General features: G+C 47.6%; 1 protein-coding gene across 1 annotated transcript in view; it reads left to right on the forward strand.

Annotated features, from left to right (window-relative positions):
- LOC140422599 (uncharacterized) overlaps positions 1 to 5,420 on the forward strand; it is a 163,355-nt gene extending 157,935 nt beyond the window's left edge. Inside the window, 1 exon segment of the mRNA XM_072507608.1 lies at positions 3,403 to 5,420. Within this exon segment, the coding sequence (XP_072363709.1) occupies positions 3,403 to 4,410 (1,008 nt within the window). The 3' untranslated portion in view covers positions 4,411 to 5,420.
- Positions 5,421 to 10,562: the final 5,142 nt, after the last annotated feature.

Raw genomic sequence — 10,562 nt, forward strand, 5'->3', positions numbered from 1 at the left:
AGTGGGAGGAAACCGGAGCACCCGGAGGAAACCCATGCAGACACGGGGAGAAAGACACAAGAGAGTCACCCGAGGCCGGAATTGAACCTGGGACCCTGGAGTTGTGAGACAGCAATGCTAACCACTGTGCAACCATGCCGCCCATCTGGAGGATTGGAATATAAAGACACCGAGGTTGTGCTGCAGCTATACAAGACCCCACTTGGACACCACACCTTAGGAAGGATATTTTGGCCTTGGAGAGAGTGCAACACAGGTTTACTAAGATGATATGCCAAGACACATGGAATACAGGGGTTAAATTTTGAGGAGAGATTACACAAATTAGGCCTGTTTTTGCTAGAATTGAGAAGATTAAGGTGTGATCTGATTGAAGCATTTAAGATATTAACAGGGAAAGACAGGGGCGATGAAGATAAACTATTTATACTGGTTGGAGATTCTAAAACTGGGATCATTGTCTAAAAATCAGGGCTCGACCGTTCAGGAGAGATGTTGGGAAGAACGTCTTCACACTCAGGGTGGGAGAGGTTTGGAACTCTCTCCCACAAACAGCAGGTGAAGCTGGATAAGTTGTTAAGTTTAAATCTGAGGTAGAGTTTTGTTAAGCAAAGATATTCGGGGATATGGAGTTGGGTCACAGACCAGCCATGATCTCACTAAATGGCAGGACAGACTCAAGGGGCTGAATGGCCTACTCCTGTCCCTATGTGTATTTCTGTGATTCTGAAATTCAGACAACACCATGACAGGGTAAGAATCCGGATTAGAACCTGAGTTTGTCCGAGCTGCAAACCATCCCTCCTATCCTGGCCCTTCATGGATTTAATGAAGGCCAAGGCAATAGTTGGATTATTGAACGACTTGACGGAGTTGTTGGATACCATTTTTCGGGTTGCAGGATAAAGCCTGAAGTAATTCACTCCCCACAAGCTGGAGCTGTCTTTGAACTTCATCGAAGCCTCGACGCTTCGTTTGTGTTGCTGCCGAAAAGGCCTGGAAGAAGTAAATCCTCACTCCTTCCTGGAGCCAGATGCCACCTCGCCGTTCCCTCTCCAGGACATTCTCTCAAGTTGTGGAAGTGAATGATTACAGGCCTGGGATGAAAACTATCCCTCAGCCTCAAAGACCGATGCACCCTTTCTAATTTGAAACGCCCAGGCTTCCCATCCAGCTTGAGAAAACGTGGCAGTCGGTCCTCGCAGAACCTCACGGGAGCCTTACCCTCCACACTAAATGGACAGAAAAAAACATCATTTATGGGCAGCACGGTAGCACAGTGGTTAGCACAGTTGCTTCACAGCTCCAGGGTCCCAGGTTTGATTCCCGGCTTGGATCACTGTCTGTGCGGAGTCTGCACATTCTCCCCGTGTCAGCGTGGGTTTCCTCCGGTTTCCTCCCGCAGTCCAAAGATGTGCAGGTTAGGTATCCACCTAGGTGGCCACGATAAATTGCCCTTAGTGTACAAATGAAAGGTTAGGTGGGGTTACTGGGTTACCGGGATAGGGGGGGGGGGGGGGGGGGAGGTATGGGCCTGACTGGGGTGTTGTTTTTAAGGCGCAGACTCGATGGGCCGATTGGCCTCCTTCTGCACTCTAAATTCTATGATGACCATCTGACAGGCCGACGACTCGGATGTTCTTTCTCTGACCTTCAGTTCTCCAGGACCTCCGCCAGCCACTCGGCTGGTTTTTCAAAGGATTGAATTCTTGCCTCCGTCAAGGAGGCATCTTGCTGAATGTTCAGGATTCTCTCCTCCGGATCATCGAACCTCTTCATGGCGTTTTGCAGGTGGTCCTCATGAGCTCACAGATATTGAGTCAGCGCACTCCGCCTCTGGTCAATAACACGGATAATGTTGACAGTTATAATTTTTGCCGCCTCCCAGAGAGCCCCAGAGAGAGTGTGGTCGAGAGTCCTCCTGAGGGTCAGGCCGCCATGTTGAAAAGGCGGCTCCATTCCCGCTGAATCCACCTGCGCTGTTTTATTCATGATTTCTTCACTTTTTCCAGCATAATCCTACCAGACCGAACCCTGAAGTCTTCCAGGGACATGATAACAAATATGAATTCAAGGATTAGGTAGATGAGTGCCAGGCAATCAGGATAAGTGTCAGATTATAAGTTAGTGGCACCAGAACCTGCGGAAAAGCAGCTACTCCCAAACCCGTATCACATGCCTGACACCTCCCCACCCCCAGACAGATTTCTGATTGATGAGGATGGCGAGTGTTATGCGGAACTGGCAGGTAAATGGACAGAAAGCTGAGATGAAAAATGAAAATGAAAATCGCTTATTGTCACAAGTAGGCTTCAATGAAGTTACTGTGAAAAGCCCCTAGTCGCCACATTCCGGCACCTGTTCGGGGAGGCTGGTACGGGAATCGAACCATGCTGCTGGCCTGCCTTGGTCTGCTTTAAAAGCCAGCGATTTAGCCCAGTGTGCTAAACCAGCCCCTTTACTCAACGATGTGGTGAAGATTTGGAATTCTCTACCCCCAAGGATTCTGGAGCCTCAGTAATCCAAGTATTTTCAAGACACAGATTGAGAGGTTTCTGGATATTGTAGACGTCGAAGGATATGGGGGATAGTGTCGGAAAACGGTGCTGAGGTAGATCTGCCAATGATCCCATTGGATGGTTCAGGTTCGATGGGCCGAATGGCCGACTGCAGCTAAAACTGTTGTGATCTCCTGGACAGGAAGCTGTGAGCATGGATCTGTCAATCAGCCTGAATCAGCACCTTCAGGAGAATTAGGAGGGTCAATATGAGATACAGCAGAGTGAGAATGGAGGGAGTGTGTGGGATGGAGAGTTACAGCTTTCGGGGAATAAGAGAGAGGAAAAAATGTGCCATAGAAACTAGAATTGTCTGTTCTGAGTTTCTATCCTGTACTGACAGTGACAAATTTTGTAAATTGTTTTTACAGGATATTAGACGAGGAAGAATTACAGACAGAAATCTCAAATGTCACGTCTCGATCTGACAGTTACTCCCTTCCTTGGAACCTGGATATCATCGGCCTTTGAATCTAGGAGAAATGTTTCCCTGAACTGTCAGCTAAATATTTCAACCATCAGTGTGACTGGAAAAGCACCGAGACCCACACAACACACACCCGAGTGAGAGTGTTCCAGTGAACTGACTGTGGAAACATCAGTGTGACTGGAAAAGCACCGAGACCCACACAACACACACCCGAGTGAGAGTGTTCCAGTGAACTGACTGTGGAAGGATCAGTGTGACTGGAAAAGCACCAAGACCCACACAACACACACTCGAGTGAGAGTTCCAGTGAACTGATTGTGGAAAGAGCTTTAACCAGTTACACAGCCTGAAAAACATCACAATATTCAGAGCGGGGAGGAACCGTACCTGTGTTGTGGACGAGGCTTCCACTGATTGTTCAGCCTGGAGAGATGTGAGGAGACCCAAAACATGGAGAAACCGTGGAAATGTGGGGACTGTGGGAAGGGATACAGATTCCCATCTGAGCTGGAGGTTCATCGACGCAATCACACTGGGGAGAGGCCGTTCACTTGCTCAAAGTGTGGGAAGGGATTTACTCAGTTATCCACCCTGCAGAAACACCAGCGAGTTCACACTGGGGAGAGGCCATTCACTTGCTCAAAGTGTGGGAAGGGATTTACTCAGTTATCCACCCTGCGGACACACCAGCGAGTTCACACTGGGGAGAGACCATTCACCTGCTCTCAGTGTGGGAAAGGATTTGCACATTTATCCACCCTGCAGAAACACCAGTGAGTTCACACAGGGGAGCGGCCATTCACCTGCTCTCAGTGTGGGAAAGGATTTACTCAGTTATCCACCCTGGAGACACACCAGCGAGTTCACACTGGGGAGAGGCCATTCGCCTGCTCACAGTGTGGGAAAGGATTTACTCGGTTATCTACCCTGCGGACACACCAGCGAGTTCACACTGGCCAGAGGCCATTCACCTGCTCTCAGTGTGGGAAAGGATTTACTCGGTTATCTACCCTGCGGACACACCAGCGAGTTCACACTGGCCAGAGGCCATTCACCTGCTCTCAGTGTGGGAAAGGATTTGCACATTTATCCACCCTGCAGAATCACCAGCGAGTTCACACTGGGGAGAGGCCATTCACCTGCTCTCGGTGTGGGAAGGGATTCACTCAGTTATCCGCCCTGCGGACACACCAGCGAGTTCACACTGGGGAGAGGCCATTCACCTGCTCTCCGTGTGGGAAGGGATTTACTCAGTTATCTCACCTGCGGACACACCAGCGAGTTCACTCTGGGGAGAGGCCATTCACCTGCTCTCAGTGTGGGAAGGGATTCTCTTGGTTATCTCACCTGCAGACACACCAGCGAGTTCACATTGGGGAGAGGCCGTCCACCTCTCAATGTGAGACGGGATTGCATGTTTAATCGCACCTGCAGTGTCACCGACAATTTCACAATCGATTACAGGGGTTGGATTCTGCTGTTGTTGTTTCTGCTCTACATCCAGGACTGCATTTTGTTCATTCTGACAGGTGGTCAGTGAGGGTGGTCGGAGGGTGATGGAAACCAACTATTTTCTAACATACCTGATAGGTAAAAGAAGGCTATTTAGTATAAATATTAAGCCCCAGTTTTAATACCCATTTTAAAGTAAGGATTTCAGCACTCATAATCTCAGGTCATCTCAAAACACATAGCTTCAACTAGCTTCAACAGAGACACAAAACAGCCTGACTTATGCATAATTTCATTGTAGATTAAAACAGCACGTTTACTGAGCTGAGAGGAGAAAGCCATTGTTCTGACAAATACATGTTCAAGACAGTGTGGCATTAAAACACAAGCTGTACCAGTTATCACTCCAAGGACAGGGCAGGCACCATAGCAACATTAAGGCGCTATTGTCCACAATGTGGATAATAGCGAAGTCAGCAGAAGTCCAGTTTGAACTGGACTTGATAATAACCATAGAATCGCATTCCATAACATACACAAATATTCAGACATGAAACATTTAGAACGAATGATGCACATTGAGGATTGACAGCTAACCGTCGAATCAAATACATTTGATTTTAATCCAAACCAATTAGAATGACATAGAGGTGCAGATAGATGGCTAAAGGCTGATATGATTTCCTATAACCGTGATGGTCAGTGCGGCCATCTTTATTCATGAATCATCTATACTTTGACCTAAACTATTCGCTGTCTCTATTTTTCATACTTTCACCTTTCCAGTCTAACTCTTGAAGTAAATGCAAGCTGGTTTGCCGTAAGCAAGAAACCATTTATGTATTATTTTGAAAGTTAAATTCTGTACAAGTTGCTTCTCTTTAAGTCCTTTTGCTAGCCGGACTTATCAGAGAATAAGATTTAAGTGACTCCTAATTGTAATCAAATAGAGGCAATAAAAGATTCTTATTTGCATCCGAGAGGTTTTAACTCAAATTTCTACTGAGTTTTAGTGTCGCAAGCTCCTCACTAAATCCTCATAGTAGATCTCTACAGAGGGTTTCTTTCTGCTGCACTGGCTGGTCTCACCACTTTGCCTGCAGTGGGCTGTTGATCTTTGAGCCTTGTTGCTAATACCTGGCATCAAATTGCACAAGGATCACACAGTGAAAGGATGTTTGGAAGTTTGAAGATATTTAGTTTCCATTTCTGTTTCAAACCCCCCAAAGCGTGCCACGTTGCCATGGAGATGGGCCCTGGTGGTTACATGGTTCCTTTGTTTAAGTTATCTGGATGTCCCTCACAAGGAAAGTATCAGAGTGTGAGGGGCAAGTTGTCTGAGGTGGACTGGGAAACTGATTGGTACAGGGAATACCTCATGTTTAAGGAATTATTACATCTTTATCAGAGGGTCGGTTAGCTCAGTTGGCAGGACGGCTGGTTCATGATGCAGAGCAAGGCCAGCAGTGAGGATTCAACTCTCATACTGGCTGAGTTTATTCATGAAGGCCCCGCCTTCTCAACCAGGCCCCTCGCCTGAGGTGTGCTGACCCTCAGGTTAAATCACCACCAGTCAGCTCTCTCTCTGTCAAAGGGGAGCAGCCTATGGTCCTCTGGGATTTTTGTGACTTTTACTTTGCATATATACAACCAATATAGATTCCTTTAAGGAACAAAAATCCAACAGGAAAAGTGATGCAACCTCAGCTAACATGAAAAGTTAAAAGATTCCATTAGATCGATTGGAATTCAGCAAAGGAGGACCAAGAAACTGATGAGAGCAAACTGGGGAGAAACATAAAAAACAACTGGAAAAGCTTCTACAGGAATGTGACAAGGAAAAGATTAGCAAAGACCAATGTGGGTCCATTCCAGGCAGAGACAGGAGAGTTTAGAATGGGGAGTAAGGAAATGGCAGAGAAACTAAACAATGTGTGTCTGTCTTCACAGAGGAAGGTACAGAAATTGTCCCCAAAACACCAGAGAACCAAGGGACTGGCAGAGATTAGTATTGGTGGAAAAGTCATACTGGAGAAATTAATGGGATTGAAAGTGAATAAATCCCCAAAAGCTGATGATCTACATCCCAGAGTGTTGAACGAGGTGGCTGCATGGATCTCTATTCCTCATTCTAAATTCTCCTGACTCTATCTGTAATGGACAAACATTTGTCTGAGCTAAACGTTTCCTTTTTACGTAGCCACAGAAGCTTTTACAGTCCATTTTTATGTATTTTGCCAGTTCACATTCTATTCTATTCTCCCTTTTTTTCCTTGGTGTCTTGGTCGAAGAACGGAAGTAGATTCTCAGGAATGAATCATCATTTGGACAGGTTCTGAGACAATTAAGTTTCGACTTCCAGGACAGAGCAACTATAATCGTGGAGTGCGAATTTAGATTGCGTAAAAGGGCAAAGTTCTAGTTTATAGTTTAATGTGTAGGTTTCCGAGTTAAAGTAGCTTCTAGTTTGTTTGTTTGTTGTATTAAAAGTCATAAAACTTGGAAGTCCCGTCGTGTGATCCTTTAATTTATTGACTGGGAATTTGACTTTTTATAAGAAGTTGCTGACCTTTATGGGGGTCCTAATCCACAAGTTTTATCTTCCTATTTGAGCCTCGGGCACCTTTCAGTCTCTATTGCTCATGTCAATGACAGCCAGGTGATGGAGCTGAGGGCTGAATTTAGCTGAGAATAACGGGGCCTGCACCCCAGTTGGGGAACTGCCATGGGCATCGTTAATAGAGACAGGAAGGTGCTGGAGGACTGAGTGGGAATTGGACATCCAACTAATCAGGTTTCGGGGGCGGGGGCGGGGGGGGGGGGCGGTGACAGGGCTGATGATGATGTGACCTCCAGGGTTCAGTGCCCCTGTGTCCAAAGCGGGGGGGGGGGGGGGGTCACGGGAACAGGGTACAGAGGAGCCGAAGGGAAATCATTTGGGACCAGAACATTGTGAACATCCTGTTTGGTTGTCTTTGATCCTCAAGTAATTTTCTGTTAGTTTTTTTTTAACCATGTCCTGTTTCGTCAATAAACTTTTAACAGGAAAATATTTGAATTTGTTGGACTTTTCCTGATTAAATATGTTCACTTTCAGGAAAGTGGATGAGAGAGGTTGACAGGCTCTTTAACAGAAAGTGAGTCCCTCTAAGGTAATTGGCAATGGAGCCAGAGGGGTAGAGGAGATTTGATTTTTCTTTTGATACAGTGTTTGAAAATGGCGTTCAGGGAATCAATCGTGATTGACTAATTTATCAAGATGCTTGAGGAAGTAACACGGGATATCAATCAAGGGGTACCTGTAGATGTGCTTTATCTGGATTTCCAGAAGGGAATTCCAAAGGTGCCACATCAAAGGTTAATACACAAAATATGAACTCATGGTGTGGGGTCAACATATCAGCATGGATAGAGTATTGGTTAGCGAACAGGAAGCAGCCAGTCGGTATAAATGGGTCATTTCTGGGTGGGTAAGATGTGACAAGTGGAATGTCACCAGGATCAGTGCTCGGAACCATTTACAATCTATATGAATGTGTTGGATGATGGGATTGAATGTCTGGTGGCTAAATTTTCTGATGACTCAAAGACAGGTCGGACAGTAATTTGTGACGTGGAATTAAGGACTCTGCAAAGGACTACAAATAGGTTAAGCGAGTGGGCAAAAAACCTGACAGATGGAGCATAACTTGGGAAAATGTGAATTGTCTGCTTTGTCAGGAAGTATGAAATAAAACAATATTTATTTTTTAACTATACAGCGCAGTACAGGCCCTTCGGCCCACGATGTTGCACCGAAACAAAAGCCATCTAACCTACACTATGCCATTATCATCCATATGTTTATCCAATAAACTTTTAAATGCCCTCAATGTTGGCGAGTTCACTACTGTAGCAGGTAGGGCATTCCACGGCCTCACTACTCTTTGCGTAAAGAACCTACCTCTGACCTCTGTCCTATATCTATTACCCCTCAGTTTAAAGCTATGTCCCCTCGTGCCAGCCATATCCATCCGCGGGAGAAGGCTCTCACTGTCCACCCTATCCAACCCCCTGATCATTTTGTATGCCTCTATTAAGTCTCCTCTTAACCTTCTTCTCTCCAACGAAAACAACCTCAAGCCCATCAGCCTTTCCTCATCAGATTTTCCCTCCATACCAGGCAACATCCTGGTAAATCTCCTCTGCACCCTCTCCAAAGCCTCCACGTCCTTCCTATAATGCGGTGACCAGAACTGTACGCAATACTCCAAATGCGGCCGTACCAGACAGGTATCGACATTTAAATGGAGAGAGATTGCAGAACTTGAGTTCTGGGTTATGAAGTAAAAAAAAAACTCACCACTATTAGAATTCCCCCTGGACCAAAAAGGGTCAATCAGGCATTCTAAATGGTGAACAGGGATTCTCACTCCGACTCCTATGCAGACTTAGGTGGGTGTTATTCGGGTCAAACTAGTGTTTCAACTTATCCCCTGGTATAACCCATATCTTCATAGAAGATTTGATCTACTTCCCACTTAGTAGCTTCGATCCTGGGTCCCGCGTTGCTAAGTAAGTAAAGTAGACTTTGTAATAACCACTGTGGACTTCCGGTTGCGGCGATGCGGAGCTAAGCCGCACGTTTCGGCAGCTCCCACGACAATGGACTTTCGGGCTCTCCAGAGGAGCCCCAATGGAGCTTTCTTTTGAATCAATCCCGTGTGGGAAGGTGCAGTAAGGTCCCCCCTTACAATATATGGCAGAGATCAGCGGTGGAACGACGAGAAAAGAGGCCCTGGAGCAGAGACCAAAACGAGGGGAAAAAAGCAAGATGGTGGAGAGCGAGCAGCGTGGGGACCAGACCAGCAGGAGTTCCTCAAGCGATGTGTGGAGGAGCTGAAAAAGGAGGCGCTGGCGCCAATGCTGTTGGCGATTGAGGGGCTGAGGGAGACCCAGAAGACCCAGGCGGTAGAGCTTCTTGAGGTGAATGATGAAGTGAATACCAACGAGGACGAGATCCTGGGCCTGGCGGTAAAAATGGAGGCACACGAGGCGGTGCACAGGAGGTGGGCCGAGAGAATTGAGGTCCTGGAGAACAGGTCGAGGAGGAAGAACCTCCGGATTCTGGGTCTTCCCGAAGGAGTGGAGGGAGCTGATGCCGGGGCATACGTGAGTATGATGCTCCATTCGCTGATGGGGGCGGAGGCCTCTCCGAGCCTCCTGGAGCTGGAAGGGGCCCTCCGGGTCCTGGTGAGGAGACCCAAGGCTGATAAGCCGCCAAGGGCGATAGTGGCAAGGTTCCATCGCTTCGCGGACAAAGAAAGTGTGCTGAGATGGGCCAAGAAGGGGCGGAGCAGTAGATGGGAGAACCCGGTGATCCGAGTTTACCAGGATTGGAGCGCGGAGGTGGCAAGGAGGAGAGCTGGCTTCAACCAGGCCATGGCGGTGCTGCATAAAAAAAGAGTCAGGTTCGGCCTGCGCGACTGTGGGTCACTTATCAGGACCGACACCATTATTTTGAAATGCCAGAAGAGCCTTGGACCTTTATTCAGACGGAAAAACTGGACTCGAACTGAGGGGATGTGGTTGCGGGGGGAGATGTCGGTTGTATATGGGGTTGTAAATATGCGCAAAGAATACTTCATGGGTGGGATGATGGATGGGGATGTGGCTGGAGTTCTGGTTAAAATTCCTTTTTTCTTTTCTGTAGACGAGATGATGATGATGGGGAATGTGGGCGTCAGTGCTGGAGGGAGGTGAGACTCGGGGATGAGGGAACTGGGATAAGGGCCGCAACAGGAGCGGAGCCACAGGGGGCAGGGATGATTCAGGAAAGCGCAGGCTTTTTTCCGCGCCAAAAGCGGGGGGGGGGATGGAGGAAGGTAAGGAGGAGGAGAGACTCGCACACAGGGGAGATCAACGGGAAGGCGGGGGAAGCCGGGGTCAGCAGAAGTCAGCTGACTCACGGAAGTAATATGGGGGGAGCAAAAGAGCTAGATGTAGATCTAGTGGGGGGGGGGGGGAGTGTTTTCTTTAGGGTTGCTGCTGCACTGTCCGAGGGGGAACTGAAAATGGAAGAGGTGGTCGGGACGGGGGTTCCCCGCCTGGGAGACTGGAGGATGCGGGAGGCGCGAGCACGG

The sequence above is a fragment of the Scyliorhinus torazame genome, chromosome 5 (genome assembly GCF_047496885.1).
Source record: "Scyliorhinus torazame isolate Kashiwa2021f chromosome 5, sScyTor2.1, whole genome shotgun sequence".
NCBI lineage: Eukaryota > Metazoa > Chordata > Chondrichthyes > Carcharhiniformes > Scyliorhinidae > Scyliorhinus > Scyliorhinus torazame.